The sequence below is a fragment of the Heterodontus francisci genome, chromosome 2 (genome assembly GCF_036365525.1).
Source record: "Heterodontus francisci isolate sHetFra1 chromosome 2, sHetFra1.hap1, whole genome shotgun sequence".
Lineage (NCBI taxonomy): Eukaryota > Metazoa > Chordata > Chondrichthyes > Heterodontiformes > Heterodontidae > Heterodontus > Heterodontus francisci.
Window position 1 is genome coordinate 196,522,383 of NC_090372.1, and position 20,004 is coordinate 196,542,386.

Consider the following 20,004-nt stretch of genomic DNA (forward strand, 5'->3'; position numbering starts at 1 on the left):
TGCTGCCGACCCCCTATGCCCCCCTTCTCCGTGAGCCCCCTCCCGCTGAACTGAGCCTGGTTCCAGTGCAGTTCCTCTGTGTCTGGTGCTGCAGCTACTGGCCTCTGATTGGCCAGCAGCTCTGCAAGGCTGGGACCTCAGGCGGTGGGGTCCTAAATCGTACAGAAGGCCCGACGCTGTCCAGTTAAGTGCCTGATTGACACTAAATTCGGCAGGCCCCTGACATCGAGATCTATGCTGCCAGCACAAAATTCCACTCTAAGTTTCAGATGATTTTAGGAAGGGTTAAATGGAACATGCTTTTCTTGGAAAACAGGAGTTTGCAAATTTATGAAAGGAATTGAAAAAATTGACACAGGCCAATTGTTCAGTATGGTGAAGTTTTCAATTAATAGGGAGAAAATCTAAAAGTTCTTAATTGAGGAATAAGGAGGGAAAGTAATGTGGGGCATTTTCATCCAAAGGGTAATAGAGCTATCAAATAAGTTACTGGGGTAGAACATTGAAAGAAGCATTTGGAAAAAGTATTTTGGCCCAGATTTTGTGGTCAGCGCTGAAACGATGTCTGGCCTCGAACAAAGCAGCCCTCAAAGGTCTAGCAGTCTCTGTGGCATGGATCTGCCCTTTCCTGACGCCAGCCTGAATCTGGCACCAAGTCAAGGGAATCTCAGGGTGTCCAGCAACAGTAATGTCATCAAGCAGGGAAAGCAGCCAATCATATTGAAATATTTTCTCAGACTGAAAATCCAGGAAGTAAAATAGTGAAATAAAAACAAGAAATGCTGGAAATACTCAGCAGGTCTGGCAGCATCTGTGGAGAGAGAAGCAGAGTTAACGTTTCAGGTCAGTGACCCTTCATCAGAACTGACAAAAATAGTGAAATAGTGATATTTTCACTTAATTAAAATTTTACAAAGAACAAAATAAATGATCTAGGCATACAGATGGGATTATGAAACTAACTTTTAAAAAGTGTTTTTTTTTATCATAATGGAGAAATTTGGCATTCCACAAATATAAAATTAGCTTTTCAGGGCCAGTGGGGCTGTACAGCAGTAATTAGGAAATTAGTAGGCTATTGAAAACATCTCATTCAACAAGGTGTAACTTTTTCAAGCATTTTTACAGTAAGACTCATAGTGTCAAAAGGGCAAGTTCTCATCAGTTCAGTGGGTTCTATTTGATTGCAGTCTGGGGCTACTTCAATAACACACCCTTTGGGAAATGTAGAATCACAGACAGCAGCTTCTGGATTTCTTTGTTTAACTGTGCATGTGCAGACTTCAGAAGTTGCTGTCAGTTACAGAGGTGTAATGAGGGCCATCACTGGCATTACTACTGCGAAATCCAGGTTGTTATGCAATGTTCCCATTATTTCTGTTGCAGGAACCCTGTTAATTTCACTGTGCAGTACCTTTTAAGTTTTTATGCGAGGCTGTGCACGTGCGCATCCGTGCACCTTAGCGGGAGCATTGCCATTATGTATGAAAATGGGGCAAGCTTCTTGCCTTTTTCTGATTTGTAACATAAAATATTTTTATCTCATGATTCAAAGCTAGCAGTTAATTGCACAGCTCAACTGTAGCCTCTGTAGAAGTTTATGTTGCAAAAATGGGTTACAGGTATGATCATTTTTAAGTATCTTGATTAAGTAAACAATACTGTTAAGATCAAGAAACGCTGGATTCACTCAGCAGGTCTGGCAGCATCTGTGGAAAGAGAAGCAGAACCCGAAGAAGGGTCACTGACCCGAAACGTTAACTCTGCTTCTCTTTCCACAGATGCTGCCAGACCTGCTGAGTGAATCCAGCATTTCTTGTTTTTGTTTCAGATTTCCAGCATCCGCAGTATTTTGCTTTTATAATACTGTTAAGATCATCTGTTTCCCCTTTCCCCTCTTTCCTATCCTGAGTGGCGTGAAACAGGGCTGTTTCCTCGCACCTACACTGTTTGGGATCATCTTCTCCCTGCTGCTCTCACATGCGTTCAAGTCTTCAGAAGAAGGAATTTTCCTCCACACAAGGGCAGGTTGTTCAACCTTGCCCGTCTAAGAGCGAAGTCCAAACTACGGAAAGTCCTCATCAGGAAACTCCTCTTTGCTGATGATGCTGCATTAGCATCCGACACCGAAGAGTGTCTGCAGAGACTCTTCGACAGGATTGCGGCTGTCTGCAACGAATTTGGCCTAACCATCAGCCTCAAGAAAACGAACATCATGGGACGGGACGTCAGAAATGCTCCATCCATCAATATCGGCGACCACGCTCTGGAAGTGGTTGAAGAGTTCACCTACCTAGGCTCAACTATCACCAGTAAGCTGTCTCTCGATGCAGAAATCAACAAGCGCATGGGAAAGGCGTCCACTGCTATGTCCAGACTGGCCAAGAGAGTGTGGGAAAATGGCGCACTGACACGGAACACAAAAGTCCGAGTGTTTCAAGCCTGTGTCCTCAGTACCTTGCTCTACGGCAGCGAGGCCTGGACAACGTATGTCAGCCAAGAGTGACGTCTCAATTCATTCCATCTTCGCTGCCTCTGGAGAATCCTTGGCATCAGGTGGCATGACCGCATCTCCAACACAGAAGTCCTCGAGGCAGCCAACGTCCCCAGCATATACACCCTACTGAGCCAGCGAAGCTTGAGCTGGCTTGGCCATGTGAGCCGCATGGAAGATGGCAGGATCCCCAAGGACACATTGTACAGCGAGCTCGTCACTGATATCAGACCCACCAGCCGTCCTTGTCTCCGCTTTAAAGACGTCTGCAAACGCGACATGATGTCCTGTGACATTGATCACAAGTCGTAGGAGTTAGTTGCCAGTGATTGCTGGAGTTGGCGGGCAACCATAAAGGCGGGGCTAAAGTGTGGCGAGTCGAAGACACATAGCAGTTGGCAGGTAAAAAGACAGAAGCGCAAGGCGAGAGCCAACTGTGTAACAGCCCCGGCAACCAATTTTATCTGCAGCGCCTGTGGAAGAGTCTGTCACTCTAGAATTGGCCTTTATAGCCACTGCAGGCGCTGCTTCACAAACCACTGACCACCTCCAGGCGCTTACCCATTGTCTCTCAATACAAGGAGGCCAAAGAAGATGACTGTTAAGATCATCAGTTTGTCTGATTTAAACAGAGTAAATGAAGGCCAGTGTGCATGGTATTGAGCGCGCAAATATCTATTTCAGTGGTATTGGGATCAGGTAAACTCCTCAATTTCATTTAATTCCTTTTTGATTTACAATTTTAAAAAATTACAAATCATTTTAATAAATAATGATGGCTGCAGAAAAGTCTGTTGCATTTTGGTAATTGTAGGAAAAGAACTACTTATAAAGTCATTTGATTTTGATCCTTTGATAATATTAGTATGACCTAGAGATCAAGACCAATTTTGAAAGATCGATCTTAACTTTGCAATCTCTATGACTCAGATTGATTTAGTTGAGAGAGGCCATTCAGCTCACCTCAGCTTAAATTATTGATCTAGAGTGAAGAAAAACTTCTCCATTACATCACATGATTCTGTGTGTGTGAATTATATATTTTCTTGTTTGGTTTTGTTGAAAGTAAAGGCCAACATCTATCATTTGTATGCGTCAAAATGTGGCTTATTATGTGGTATTGTCTGGAAGTTTGAGTCAAACAAAATGAAACGTAGCATATTTAAGTTAAACAATGCTTTTGTTTCAGCAAGAGTTCAAACCTGAAATGTTTACTGAATGTTCCTTTAGAAAAAAAGAATAAAAACTTACCCGTCAAAATTTAACCACCTTAAATAGGATTAGAATGGTGAAATTATTTAGAACTTGAGGATACTATAATATTTTAATTTCACATGAAATATATAAATACACTCCAAACATAAATTTAAAAAAGAGTAGCTAAGGTATTGATGCACTGAAGCATTCAACACTTTAGTGCCTGTTCCATGTTAAATTTTTACTTGATGCTTATATAAAACTATAGACTGTGCATTCATTGGAATTTTAATATGAATCATCATTTTATACCAAGAACATTGGTTTTGTCAAGACCGGCTTTTTTTGTTTTGTTGAGATATTTTCCTCTGTAGTCTGTATTTAGGCAGTAAGCATGAGAGCATGCACATGATCAAACGTTTGTAGCAGAGCAACGAATCATGAAGCAGCTTGTTCTTTTAAGCTGAATCTTGTACACATGCTGAAGTCGCAGTACAACACGCAGTGTACATTGATCAAGTGGAGCTGGAAACAAAAAGAGGCATTTATTTTATGTTTGATTCAAAGTGGTATTTGTTGACTTGATAAGGATGGCAAAGTGCCAGTCAATATGCTCTTATCAAGCCAAGAAATCCTGTTTTGAAGTCTTGTACCTTGTTTGTAGTAGCAAACAGGCGGAATCAATGAAAATGTTTGAAGGATGTGGCTTCTGTTTGCTCCCATGAATCTAGGGAAGCAAAAACAAAGGATATTGGAGTTGAAAAAAAATTGGCAATTTGGTTGATTACAAGAAATCTGTGGCAGGGGTGGAGGCATCATTGATTGTGGTCACCTGGTTATGTGAGTAACTAAGCTATAGAGATATAGGATGTACCAGGTTTGATTCCTGGTCTGTGCTCACTTAGCAGATCTCAGCCAGAGCATTATTGTAGTTAGCCTCTTCATTAGGTCGGCAAAAGTAGTTCAGGGTTCCTACCTCTGATTGATTGTTATCTGTCCTGGAAATGGGCGGCGCAGTGGTTAGCACCGCAGCCTGACATCTCCAGTGACCCGGGTTCGATTCTGGGTACTGCCTGTGTGGAGTTTGCAAGTTCTCCCTGTGTCTGCGTGGGTTTCCTCTGGGTGCTCCGGTTTCCTCCCACCTCCAAAAGACTTGCAGGTTGATAGGTAAATTGGCCATTGTAAATTGCCCCTAGTGTAGGTAGGTGGTAGGAGAATAGTGCGGATGTGGTAGAGAATATGGGGTTAGTGTAGGGTTAGTATAAATGGGTGGTTGTTGGTCGGCACAAACTCGGTGGGCCGAAGGGCCTGTTTCAGTGCTGTATCTCTAAATAAATAAATGTTAAACCTACACGTTTAACAGAACCCTTAGGAGCATTGACAGGCAGAGAGATCTGGGCGTACAGGTCCACAGATCACTGAAAGTGGCAACGCAGGTGGATAAGGTAGTCAAGAAGGCATACGGCATGCTTGCCTTCATTGGTCGGCGCATAGAGTATAAAAATTGGCAAGTCATGCTGCAGCTGTACAGACTTTAGTTAGGCCACACTTAGAAAATTGCGTGCAGTTCTGGTCGCCACACTACCAGAAGGATGTGGAGGCTTTGGAGAGGGTAAGAAGAGGTTTACCAGGATGTTGCTTGGTCTGGAGGGCATTAGCTATGAGGAGAAGTTGGATAAACTCGGATTGTTTTCACTGGAACGACGGAGGTGGAGGGGTGGCATGATAGAGATTTACAAAGTTATGAGCGGCATGGACAGAGTGGATAGTCAGAAGCTTTTTCCCAGGGTGGAAGAGTCAGTTACTAGGGGACATATGTTTAAGGTGCGAGGGGCAAAGTTTAGAGGGGATGTGCGAGGCAAGTTCTTTACACAGGGTGGTGAGTGCCTGGAACTTGCTGCGGGGGAAGTGGTGGAAGCAGGTACGATAGCGACGTTTAAGATGCATCTTGACAAATAAATGAATAGGATGGGAATGGAGGGATACAGTCCACGGAAGTGCAGTAGGTTTTAGTTTAGGCAGGCATCAAGATCGGCGCAGGCTTGGAGGGCCGAATGGCCTGTTCCTGTGCTGTACTGTTCTTTGTTCTATATAAAACACCAGTTTCGCCCCAGCTGGAATATTGTGTCCAGTTCTGGTCACCACACTTTAGGAAGGATGTGAAGGCTTTGGAGATGAACTAAGAGGAGATTTGACAGAGGTTGTATAAATCACGTAGGGTTTCGATAGAGTAAATAAAGAGAAACTATTTCCCATGGCTGAAGGGTTGGCAACCAGAGAACCCCACAGATTTAGGGTTGAATTTCATCAGTGGGCAGTGTGCTGTGAAAGCAGCGGCCTTCCAACACGGAATTGCCACTGCACAGCCCCCACTGTGCAGGCGTCAGTGCCATTTTAAAAGGGCTTTGAGCCCTTAGCAAATATTTACATTTTTAAAGGGATATTAGATCTAATTTGCTTTTAATAAATAATTAAAAGATGGAGGCCTTTTGCCAACCCCCCTCCAATGGTCTTTTCATTGCCCTTTATTCAGAAAACCTATTTTATTTCTGACCCGAGCGTTCCCCCCCCCCGCCAACTTCTCACATTTCCCTTCAACTGCTTCCCACCATCCCTACAGCCAGTCAAAAGTGTTTTCCCTTCTCCGTCATCCCTCCTGCCCTGATTACTTTATTCCTCAACCCTCCCCACCAGTTTCTCGCCTCGGGACTCCAGTGGAGTTCCGAAGACGCACGAGTTGCAGCCGGTTGGCTGTAAAATCGGCATGGGACTGCCGCCATCGGCAGGTAAGTTGATTTGAATTTTATTAATGCTCATTTAAATATTTTAATGAAGGCCCCGCTACACCGAGGCCTTGCCACCACCGCCACTAATATCCGGTGGGGTCTTCTCGGCGTCATGGGTCGTGGCGGGCCACTCCCGCTAGCATTTTACAGGCCTCCCCACCACGACCCACGGTGCGAGCGGCTGGTATAATTCAGCTCGTGGGATTAACTGGATTGCTCTTTGAAAAAGGCAGCACAGACTTAATGGGCCAAGTGACTTTCTTCAGTGCTGTACTATTCTATGATTCTACCTGAGGAGCTCCTGAAATAGGGACCATCTGTGATTCCCTTAATTAATAGGGCAGCGCAGTGGTTAGCACTGCAGCCTCACAGCTCCAGGGACCCGGGTTCGATTCTGGGTACTGCCTGTGTGGAGTTTGCAAGTTCTCCCTGTGTCTGCATGGGTTTTCTCCGGGTGCTTCGGTTTCCTCCCACAAGCCAAAAGACTTGCAGGTTGATAGGTAAATTGGTCATTATAAATTGTCACTAGTATAGGTAGGTGGTAGGGAAACATAGGGACAGGTGGGGATGTTTGGTAGGAATATGGGATTAGTGTAGGATTAGTATAAATGGGTGGTTGATGGTCGGCACAGACCCGGTGGGCCGAAGGACCTGTTTCAGTGCTGTATCTCTAATCTAATCTAATCTAATCTAATCTAAATAGCCCACTGATGCTGGTGCTTAGTGCATATAAAAAGCACAGAGGAAAATGCAAAAGAAGTGTGCTGTCCAGGGAGGTCTGATTGATGCTGATATTATTAAAGTGCTAATGCTAAAACTTAACAAATTTGTATTTTCTGGTTCAAAACTTCAATAGATACACAAAATCCAGACTGAGAAGTATACTTCATTAGAGCCCATGCGATATTTATCCTACAACCTTGGTTCACTATTGCCATCTGTTAATCCTCTGCATCCTCTCTTCCCCCACCTCTCCCAAAGAAATGGTAATACCTCTGAAACCTACGCCAAACAGATTTCAACCCAGCTTCCTTTTTAAGGTGCAAGTTGAGCCCAAATTGACATGTATTCCTGCAATAAAACTTTGGCATCCTGCAGCTTTAACAGATAATCTGCAAACATTATAGAACGGGAAATATCAGGGAGTGGGCTGCGAAGCTTTCGTCTCCTCAGTTTCACATGATTATTTGTGTTAGAACTTTACTGTTAACCGTGACATCTTTGAAGCCTTCACATTCACATTCTAATACCATTGTTCGTAATATTTACATTCATCTGGATTATTGTATTTGGAAAGTCTTAAAATTAATCTTCACATTCAAACATTTTAACTAGTTCAAAGAATTAAGTGACAATGAAGTTGAAGAATATTAATGTAATGTTAGAAAGCAGGTGTTATCTTTTATCAAGCACCTAATTTTTTGTTGGGGAATGTGGAAGTGTTTGAAGATATCACAGTACCTGTGTTTTTTCTCCCTTGTTTAATGAATGCTTTGAAAACTGTCAATATACTTGCCTTTGTGAAAGTTTGGAAAAGTTGATCAACAGAATGGGACTTACAACTTTTGAGTTTACTTTAACTCAACAGTGCTGTAATATTAATTTCTTTTTGCCCTGTTTTTCAACATAAAATGGTGTATGGTTTCAAAAAGCTAGATTAACACTTCACCTGTGAAACATACAAACATGAAAGGAATCAGAGAAATACAAAAACGCAGCTGATAAAATATGGATTGTATTGAACGCTAAATGTTTCATGATAATGAACTTTCACACAGTCGTGCACAAGCATCAAAGCAACTTCTTTGGTGTTTGTTGCAGCATGAAGTGCATTGAATTTGCTGCTCTGAAGTGCACAGGGTCACATACAGTGTAAATACTTTTTTTCTTGTCTGAATTAGTAAATAACCAGGTTGTTTATGGCAGGTTACCAATAAATATTTTCAACTATGATTAACTCCTTTTCTTAATTACAACAAAATGCCTTTTAACCTCTGTTTTCTTCCCCTGGAAGAAAGAAAATCCATTGTTGATTGTCTTAATGATGCTGTCTGTAAACACGAACTTGTCATATTAATAACTTTGTTATCCATTAGATTTCAAACAGTCTGTGATTTTCATATATTAGATCCTAGGTTCCTTTTCCCCTACAAAGTTTTTGGGAATTGTAACCGTATTTAAAACTGGTGACCCTGTTTCATGTAAAATTCCCCTTTCCCTGATTTTTTGTTTCTCTTGTCTAGAAGGTGGTGGTGACTTTTGTCGGGTGTGGTAAGCTTTCATTAGCTTGGTACAATGAGTATTCTTTACCGTTTCAGCAGGCGAATCAAACATGGGCATTGTGGAGGGGGTTGAGAGCAGATGCAGCACACCCAGACCAGACCCATCTTCCTGTCGTCTGGCATCCAAGTGTACTTCACAGAATCACAGAATAATACAGTGCAGAAGAGGCCCTTCGGCCCATCGAGTCTGCACCGATGCATTAAAACACCTGACCTGTCTACCTAATCCCATTTGCCAGCACTTGGCCCATAGCCTTGAATATTATGACGTGCCAAGTGCTCATCCAGGTACTTTTTAAAGGATCTGAGGTAACCTGCATCTACCACCCTCCCAGGCAGGGCATTCCAGACCGTCGCCACCCTCTGGGTAAAAAAGTTCTTCCTCAAGTCCCCCTTAAACCTCCCGCCCCTCACCTTAAACATGTGACCCATCGTAACTGACCCTTCAACTAAGGGGAACAGCTGCTCCCTATCCACCCTGTCCATGCCCCTCATAATCTTGTACACCTCGATCAGGTCACCCCTCAGTCTTCTCTGCTCCAGTGAAAACAACACAAGCCTATCCAACCTCTCTTCATAGCTTAAATGTTCCATCCCAGGCAACATCCTGGTGAATCATCTCTGCACCCCCTCCAATGCAATCACATCCTTCCTATAATGTGGCGACCAGAATTGCACACAGTACTCCAGCTGTGGCCTTACCAAAGTTCTGTACAACTCCAACATGACCTCCCTGCTTTTGTAATCTATGCCTCGATTGATAAAGGCAAGTGTCCCATATGCCTTTTTCACCACCCTATTAATCTGCCCTTCTGCCTTCAGAGATCTATGGACAAACACGCCAAGGTCCCTTTGTTCCTCGGAAATTCCCAGTGTCAGGCCGTTCATTGAATATCTCCGTGTCACATTACTCCTTCCAAAGTGTATCACCTCACACTTTTCAGCGTTAAATGCCATCTGCCACTTTTCTGCCCATTTGACCATCCCGTCTATATCTTCCTGTAACCTAAGACACTCCACCTCACTGTTAACCACTCGGCCAATCTTTGTGTCATCCGCGAACTTACTGATCCTACCCCCCACATAGTCATCTATGTCGTTTATATAAATGACAAACAATAGGGGACCCAGCACAGATCCCTGTGGTACGCCACTGGACACTGGCTTCCAGTCACTAAAACAGCCGTCTGTCATCACTGTCTCCTACAGCTAAACCAATTTTGAATCCACCTTATCAACTTACCTTGTATCCCATGTCCATTTGCTTTCTTGATAAGTCTCCCATGTGGGACCTTGTCAAAGGCTTTGCTGAAATCCGTGTAAACTACATCAACTGCACTATCCTCATCTACACACCTGGTCACATGCTCAAAAAATTCAATCAAATTTGTTAGGCATGACCTCCCTCTGACAAAGCCATGCTGACTATTCCTAATCAAATTTTGCCTCTCCAAGTGGAGATAGATTCTCTCCTTCAGCATTTTCTCCAATAGTTTCCCTACCACTGACGTGAGACTCACTGGTCTGTAGTTCCCTGGCTTATCTCTACAACCTTTCTTAAACAGTGGGATCACATTAGCTGTTCTCCAGTCCTCTGGCACCTCCCCTGTGGCCAGAGAGGAATTAAAAATTAGGGTCAGAGCCCCTGCAATCTCCACCCTCGCCTCCCACAGCATCCTGGGACACAAATCATCCGGACCTGGAGATTTGTCCACTTTTAAGCCTTCCGAAACCTCCAATACCTTGTCATTCACAATGACAATTTGTTCAAGAACCTCACAGTCTCTCTCTCTAAGTTCCATATCTACATCTTCATTCTTTTGGGTGAAGACAGATGTGAAGTATTCATTCAACACCCTACCAGTGTCCTCTGGCTCCCCCCACAAATTTCCCCTTTGGTCCCTAATGGGTCCTACTCTTTCCCTGGTTATCCTCTTCCCATTGATATACTTCCAGAATATCTTGGGATTTTCCCTACTTTTACCAGCCAGAGCTTTCTCACATCCCCTCTTTGCTCTCCTAATTGCTTTCTTAAGCTCCATCCTACACTTTCTGTATTCCACTAATGCTTCCATTGATTTGCTCTCCTTGTATTTGCTAAAAGCCTCTCTTTTTCCTTCTCATCATACCCTGAATGTTTCTGGTCATCCATGGTTCTCTGGGCTTGTTGCTCCTACCTATTACCCTAGAGGGAACATGTTGGGCCTGTACCCTCCCCATTTCCTTTTTGAATGCCCCCCACTGCTCTTCTGTAGCTTTCCCAACAAGTAACTCTTTCCAGTCTACCTTGGCCAAATCCTGCCTTATTTTACTAAAATTCGCTTCCCAGCAGACATCATTGAATAATAATCGCGAAATAATAATAGTGAGCACCTTCGCTGACTTTCTCCTCCCCCACCCCCAATTCCAAACTATTATAAGGGTGCTAACACCAATTGTAATTCCCCATCACCAGATCAGTTATTTCAGCCTGAGACATGGGACTTTCTGGTCTATATTGCTCAATTCTGCTCTAGGCTGTACAGTTTGCAATTGAGTCATCAGTATAACTGTCTGTTAACATTTTTAAATGGAACATTTTAAGTACATTATATGCCTTTATTAGGTAAATATTAATTTATATCTGTTCAAATAATAATTCCTACCTATCTTTTTTGTCACTTCTGAATATCCATACAATATAATAGTCCATATAATAATCCATACAATTCTGAAACATTTGCAGTTTATATCTAAAAACTATAGTTGATAAGAAATCCAAAGTAATTTGGTACAAGTGTTATCTCACACTTATTTAAAGAAATAAAATGATTATTACAACTACAACAACTTGCATTTATCCCTGTTTCCATCCCTATTTATTCCAGTGTTTTAGTTTTTGTAACAGCCTGTTCTCAAATCTATCTAACTTGGGCTGTAATTGTTAGGTTTTGTACTGTAGTGTTAATTTCCACACACTGGTTTTTCCAGAGCCATGTTTGGTGACCTGAATGTGGTTGTGTATTTAACTCAAATTGCATGCTTACTAACATTACTGAAAAGCTTTCTGCGCTGCTTTTCAGTGGCAGTGCTAACTTTTTAAACACACACCTACAAGTGGTATAGTACATTTTTTGATAGATAAGATGGAGGTTTTGACTCAGAAGGCTGGGATTTATGGCTTGTAGTTTTCTCTCACTTTGGCAACAGCCATTGCCTTGATACTGTATTTGCCATTGAAATAGGGAACTAAGTGGAAGTTCCCAGATTTCTCATTTGAAGTTATGGCTAGGGAGCTGCTCCTGCTCTGCTATCATAATTTACCTAAATGTGTGGAGAAAATCCTGTTTTTGCTCTGAAGTAATGTCTCAAATATGTAGTGTTTGTCTGTAATTAGGGATGGCATTTTCTCTATAATTTTGATGTTTCCCTCCACCCTTTTCTCAAAACTCTGGTGGCAAAATGAGCTAAAAGGTCAAAATCAATATAAGTTTTATCTTCACTCATAGCTTTGTGACCTACAACAATTTTGTTGTCAGTTATTGAGATAATCTGTGAAAGTTCTGTGTCTAAGATTATCTTTGATGTTCCTAAGCAGACAAAAATGATTTTTTTTGGTCAGCATTTGTTTAATTTGTTTAGTTCTGGGGAGACCATCTATTGAATACAGCTTTTGTTAAGTTACCACAGTTAAAAGTTATTCAGTTTTAAGGTTGTACATACCACTGTTTGATCTTTATTCTTTCCTTTCAAACATAAAATGTTGACTGGAATATATTTTTAAAATTCATTCTTAAGATTTGGGTGGTACCGGGGAACTCAGTATTTATTGCCCTTAAAAAAAAAAGTCGTGGTAAGCCTTCTGGAACCTCTGGTGTCCACCCAGTTTTACTCTCATATTGAAGCACTACCAAGAATAACAACTTGCTAGGCCAATTACAGAGGACAATTAAGAATCAGTTGGAACCACATATAGGTCAGACCAGGTAGCTACACCAGGTTTCCTTAAAGAGCATTAGTATACCAGATGGGTATTGCTGAAAGCAGAGACATTTTGTCGCTTCATGGCCACTTTTATTAAATTTCTTAAAACTGAATGCACATTCTCAAATGCCAGTGGCAAAATTTAACTTTACGTTCTCAGAATTATTAGTCCAGGCCTTTGGATTGCTAGTCCAATAGCATGACCACTACAGTATCCATTGTATGGTGCCTTTGTGCCTGTAACCCTTTACAGCTGCATTAGCTTGTTATGACCTAACCCAGATAGTGTCTTCATTGACACTGTGTTGCTTTTTCAGAAAAACATCGAGACATTGGTCATGGCTAGTTAGTTACGTTGGGCAGGGCACATCGTTCTCATACCTGACGCAAGACCCCCAAAGCAAGTTTTCTACTCCGAGCTTCGTCGCGGCAAGAGGCTACCAGGAGGGCAGGGGAACTGCTACAAGGATGTCCTTAAAGCCTCCCTGAAAAAATGTGGCGTCTCCACTGATTTGTGGGAATCTCTTGCCCGAGACTTCCCAAAATGGAGAAAAAGCATCCACCTGTGCGGAGTTTGCAAGTTCTTCCCTGTGACCGCGTGGGTTTCCGCCGGGTGCTCCGGTTTCCCCCCACAGCCAAAGACTTGCAGGTTGTTAGGTCAATTGGCCATTGTAAATTGGCCCTAATGTAGGTAGGTGGTAGGAGAATGCTGGATATGTGGTAGGGAATATGGGATTAATGAAGGATTAGTATAAATGGGTGGTTGTTAGTCAGCACAGACTTGTTGGGCCGAAGGGCCTGTTTCAGTGCTGTATCTCTATGGCTATGACTAAAGGTGCTAGCCAGTTCAAACAATGTCGTCATGCCCAGGCAGCGACCAAGTGTAAACGGCGGGAGGCGGATTCGGAAATTCGAGCGTCCCATTCACTCGCCTCCTCAAACACCACCTGCCCCACCTGTGGCAGAGTGTACGACACCAGAATTGGACTATTCAGTCACTTCAGGACCCACAACCCTGGAGTGGAAGTAAGTTATCCTCATTCCCGAGGGACTGTCTAAGAAGAAGACTGAAAAACATACGCTGCAATGGCCCATTCATGAAGTAAACAAGACATAAGACACCACTCTATTTTCAGTCAGGTTGTACATAGCATCTCTTTCATGATACAGAGCCAAAATAAATTACATTTTTAATAAAGCATGTCTACACCTTTTGTATTTCTTAATGATTTAACACCCTTTTAAAAAAAAATTGAATTCACCATTTGTTTTTAAGAATTTGAAGTTGTAAATAAAGAAGCAATTTATTTTCTTCAGATGCTCAGGAATTCTGTGTTACGGCAGTTATTAAAAAAAGAATGATTTATATTTATACCGGCTTTATCACATCAAGGTGCTATTGCAATTATTGTAATGTGCAGTTACTGTTATATAGGCAAATGCACCAGCAATACAATATATAATAATGAAAATAATCAGTTATTTTTGATGGAGGTCAAAGCAGCAATGTTTGCTATCAAAAGAGGAAAATTCCATGCTCCTTTTCAAATACTACCATGGGCTTTTTAATGGCCACTTCAAAAGGCATATGGGCCCTTGATTCATTGTCTCATTAACATAAAATTGATTCATGTAAAATGAATATATTTTGATATAAAACCCAAGCAGTAGAGATTAAAAAAAGGAAATTTGCAGGTACTGTAAATCTGACCCCAAAAAAGACATGCAGAAATACACAGTAAGTCTAACAGCATCTGTAAAGAGAAAAGGTAGTTTACCTTCTTGAGCAGATGAACAGCCTTCTTAGAAAATAACTCACTTGTTTCTTTGCAGCTTCTGGTGCATCTGAATTTACAATTTCAATATTTTCTGGTTTGTAATTTTTTTTAAAACTAGCATTCTGCATGAAGTTATTATTGTTGTTTATGGATCTCTCATATTCTGTATGGCCTACAAGTTTCAAGATTGAAAGAATCACGGAATTGTTACAGCAAATGCGGCCCATCGTGTCTCCACCGGCTCTCCAAAAGAGCAGTTTACCTAGTGCCACTCCCCCACCTTTTCCCCAGAACCCTGCACGTTCTTCCTTTTCAAATCACTATCTAATTCCCTTTTGAGTGCCTCGATTGAACCTGCCTGCACCACACACTCGGGCAGTGCATTCCAGATCCTAACCACTCGCTACATGAAAAAGTTTTTCTTCATTTCGCCATTGCTTTGTTTGGCTGAAGGGTCAGTAACCAGAGGGTTGAGATTTAAGGTGATTGGCAAAAGGATCAGCGGCGGCATGCGGAACAAATTTCTAACCCAACAAATGGTTCGGATTTGGAATGCACTGCCTGATAGGGTGGTGGTTCAGATTCAATAGTAGTCTTCAAAAGAGAATTGGATAAATAATTGAAGGAGAAAAAGATATGGGGGAAGATCAGAGAGTGTGACTAACTAGATTGCTCTTTGAAAGAGCCAGCACAGATTTGATGGGCCAGGTAGCCTCTTTCTATGCTGTACTATTCTATGATTCTATGTATGTGCATATAGTTGTAAAACAAAAATGTTGTGCCTAGGTCTTCAGATTTGCTTCATGACGAGAAACTTTATGCTTTTTTTCTCCCCCTTTCAGGAACTGGGCCTTGGTAAAGCCTCTCTGTCTGCATTTGGGTTTGTTGGTGCGGCGATTGAAATCATCCTGATTTTGTATCCTTTTTCCCAGTCATGTCTGTTAACAAGTATTATAAGTGGTTTTCTGGGACAGTGGTATTTTACTAAGGGTTAGATCTAGGAAAACAGTAGTGATAGCCTGGGCCATGTTACTATAGAGACACTTGAGAGAAATTCTTTGTTGTATCCAACTCTAAGCAAGTGAAGGAGATGGTTAAGGATATGAATGAAACCCTTGCATTCCTCACCCTGCAGAAGTTCTTCTTAATTCTCACAGCTATCTAATGGTGTCCTCTGTCGTCGGCTTCTATAGCCTCCGGTTCTTTGCAGCCCTCACTCCCACGAAAGACGACACAACCATGACAAAGGTATGGTGGGCAGAGGTGATGATGTGTGTGTGACCCCTCTTGTAACCAGACAGCTGGTATGTTTTTTTCAGTAATTGCCTTTAATGGCTCATTTGCAATGACCAATATTTGTTTGTGTGCTGCGTAAACACAAACTGGAAGATTTTCATAAAGCTAGGTAGTGGAGAAAAAGGATGTACTCTGTTTGGTTTGGATGGTGTCCATTCACTTGTAAATAGCTTGGGATGGAAAGGCTTGTTAACTAGCTATAGAAATCCAGTGAAAGGACTTTTCTTCAAAGGAAACATCTGCTAATGAGTAACTTTAATTGAACTAATTGTACCTCTAATGCTCGCATGTAAGCCGTAGAATTCGGTTTATTTAGAGTGTCTACAGAAACTTGTTCTTCAAAGCGCACCACTAAGATTGAAGATCTAAAACTTCAAAAATACTCAGAGACAGATGGTGCCATCTCTAATTTGCATATATAAACTAGAGATTTAAGACTACCACTGTACCATGAGTTTTGTGGCAACATTGCTAGAATCCTTTTTCTCTTATTTAAGCAGATTGGAAAGAGTTTTTAAAAATATCCCTCAGTACTCTTTAACGATAACCATTGTACGCAACTAAGATGCGAATGCAAACTAAAATTATATTTTGTCTGATGGGAAACTTCAAGTAACTGCTTATAGCAAACTAAATCCCTAAATCGGAATTCTTTTAACAAAAGTGTTCCTTGATCCTGTATAATTTTTGGAAGGGATTAATTACCCATTGTTGGGATTGCTTTTTTGAATTTTTCTGAGGAGGAGGATGGCAACTGCACTACTGGCCATGAGGCAGGAATATTTTCCATTCCAATGTACAGTCTGTGTCAAATTCAACAGTTTTGTTATATTTGACTCTATCTTATGTCTGATAATCAAATTAAATGCTCCTCCCCAAAATGGAGGACATCATGTACCAAATGCAAACAAAATATAATTCACCAAATCCTCAAATCAAATAAGATGTGTGAACCTATTTTTCACAGTTATTTTTGTTATATTAATGTTGTAAACCAAGGCGAATATAGCATTACCTTAAAAGTCAGAAACTTAATCTGTTTTTTCTTCCCTCCAACAGATTATTGGAAATTGTGTTTCAATATTGGTCCTTAGTTCTGCATTACCTGTTATGTCAAGAACCTTGGGTGAGCTGTGATTTATTTTTGTGGAAACACTAACAAACTGACACATGGCTTGATATGCAGACTTGCAGTTTAAAATGAAGAATGTTGGAATTTATGTTTCTTTACTTTGTATTTGCTTTTTTTAGTCCTGTAAGCAGAAAATTCTGATGACCAGGAAATGTGTCATAAGTGCGCACTGGTGCTGATATTTCCAAAATGAAGGTAGACAGTATTAGTCACGATGCGATGGCAAAAGTAGGGAGGTTATGCTTTAGCTATATAGGGCATTGGTGAGACCACAACTGGAATACTGTATACGGTACTGGTCTCCTTATTTAAGGAAGGATCTAAATGCGTTGGAGGCAGTACAGAGAAGGTTTACTTAACTAATACCTGGAATGGGTGGGCTGTCTTATGAGGAAAGATTGGACAGGCTAGGCATGTATCCGCTGGAATTTAGATAAGTAAGAGGCGACTTGATTGAAACATGTAAGATCCTGAGGCGTCTTGACTGGGTGGATGTGGAAAGGATGTTTCCCCTTGTGGGACAATCTCTAACTAGGGGTCACTGTTTAAAAATAAGGGGTGGCCCATTTAAGACAGAGATGAGGAGAAATGTTTTCTCTCAGAGGGTCGTGAGTCTTTGGAATTCTCTTCCTCAAAAGGCAGTGGAAGCAGAGTCTTTGAATATTTTCAAGTATTTTGTAGGTTTCAATGAGATCACCTCTCATTCTTCGAAACTCTAGAGAATACAGGCCCAGTTTCCCCAATCTCTCTTCATTGGACAGTCCCACCATCCCGAGAACAAGTCTGGTGAATCTTCATTGCACTCCCTCGATGGAAATAATATCCTTCCTAAGGTAAGGGGACCAAAACTGCACACAGTACTCCAGGTGCAGTCTAACCAAGGTTCTATACAATTGAAGCAAGACTTCACCACTCCTGTACTCAAATCGTCTTGCGATAAAGGCTAACATACCATTAGCCTTCCTAATTGCATGCTGCACCTGCATGTTAGCTTTCAGTGACTTATTGACGAGGACACCCAGATTCCTTTGTACATCCACACTTTCTAATCTCTTACCAATTAAGAAATACTCTGCACATCTGTTCCTCCTACCAAAGTGGATAACCTCATATTTTTCCACATTATATTCCCTCTGCCACATTCTTGTCCACTCACTCACTAAGTCTGTCCAAATCTCCTTAAAGCCGCTTTGCATCTTCCTGATAGCACACATTCCCACCTAGCTTTATGTCATCTGTGAACTTGGAAATATTACGTTTGGTCCCTACATCCAAATCATTGATGTATATTGTGAACAGCTGGGGCCCAAGTACTGATCCTTGCAGTACCCTACTAGTTACATCCTGACCCGTTTATTCCTACTCTCTGTTTTCTGCCTGTTAACCAATCCTTAATCTATGCCAGTATGTTACCTCCAATCCCTTGTGTTTTAATTTTGCTAACTAACCTCCTGTGGGGGACTATATCAAAAGCATTCTGAAAATCCAAGTGCGCTACGTCCACCCACTACCCTTTATCAATTCTGTTATTAACATCCTCAAAAAAACTCACAGGTTTGTCAAACATGATTTCGCATTCATAAATCCATGTTGATTATGCCCAATCAGATCATTATTATCCAAGTGTCCGCATTTATCACATCCGTTAGAATAGATTCTAACATTTTCCCTACTACTGCTGTAAGGCTAACAGGTCTGTAGTTTCCCGTTTTCTCTCTCCCTTCCTTCTTAAATAGTGGGGTGACATTTGCTACCTTCCAATCTGCAGGAACCGTTCCAGAATCTATCGAATTTTGGAAGATGATCACCAATGCATCCACTATCTCCGTAACCACCTCTTTCAACACTCTGGGATGTAGAATATCAGGTCTGGGGACTTACCAACCTTCAGTTTATTAATTTCTCCAATACAGCCTTCTTACTAATACTAATTTCCTTCAATCGCTCATTCCCACTAGTCCCTTGGATCTCTAGTTCTGAGAGATTTCTTGTATCTTCCTCAGTGAAGACAGACACAAAGTAATCATTTAGCTTCTCTGCCATTTCTCTATTCTCCATTATAAATTCTCCTGACTCTGCTGGTAATGGACCCACAAACGTCTTAGCCAAACTTTTACATACCTATGGAAGCTTTTACAGTCCATTTTAATGTTTTTTGCTAGTTTACATTCATATTCTCCCTTTACCAATTTCTTGGTCTTCCTTTGCTGTATTCTAAAATTCTCCCAATCCTCAGGGTTACTACTATTTCTGGCAACTTTATAGGCCTTTTCTTTTAATCTTATACAATCCTTAACTTCCTTTGTTAGCCATGGTTGACTGCCTTTTCTTTTGGCGTTTCTGTGCCTTAAAGGAATGCATAGTTGCTGTAAACTATGTAATATTTATTTAAAGACTATCCATTGCATATGCACTGTCATACCTTTTAATGTATTTTCCCAGTCCACTTCAGCCAACTTGCCCCTCATACCTTCATAATTTCCTTTGTTCAAATGTAACAAGCTGGCTTCAGATTGAACTACTTCGCATTCAAACATAATGTAAAATTCTATCATATTATGGTCACTCATCCCTAAAGGTTCTTTTACAAGAAGATTATTTATTAGCCCTTTCTCATGACACAATACTAGATCTAAAATAGCCTGTTCTCTAGTCAGTTCCTCAACATACTGCTCTAGAAAACCATCCCTGACACACTCCAGAAACTCGTCCTCCACAGTATTAGTACTCATTAGGTTTTCCCAGATGAATTCACCCATGATTACTGTATTACCTATACTATATACTTCTCTAATCTCCTGATTAATACCATGCCCCATACTACCACTACTGTTGGGTGGCCTATAAACAACTCCTACCAATGTTTGCTGCCCTTGCTGTTTCTTAGCTCCACCCAAACAGATTCCACATTTTGTTCTTCTGATCTGAGATCCTCCCTTACCTATGTACTGATCCCATCCCTTGTTATCAGTGCAACACCACTTCCTTTTCTTTTTTCCCTGTCCTTCCTAAATGTTGAATATCCTTGAATATTCAGTTCCCAGTCTTGGTCACCCTGTAGCCACATTTCTGTAAT

The 20,004-nt window shown here is 41.4% G+C and overlaps 1 protein-coding gene across 1 annotated transcript in view; it reads left to right on the forward strand.

Annotated features, from left to right (window-relative positions):
* The window catches only part of lmbr1 (limb development membrane protein 1), a 283,776-nt gene that overhangs the window by 225,419 nt on the left and 38,353 nt on the right, over window positions 1-20,004 (forward strand). Inside the window, exons 13-15 of the mRNA XM_068015009.1 lie at window positions 15,343-15,416; window positions 15,658-15,748; window positions 16,856-16,922. Of these exons, the coding sequence (XP_067871110.1) occupies window positions 15,343-15,416; window positions 15,658-15,748; window positions 16,856-16,922 (232 nt within the window). The remainder of the gene's footprint in view (window positions 1-15,342; window positions 15,417-15,657; window positions 15,749-16,855; window positions 16,923-20,004) is intronic.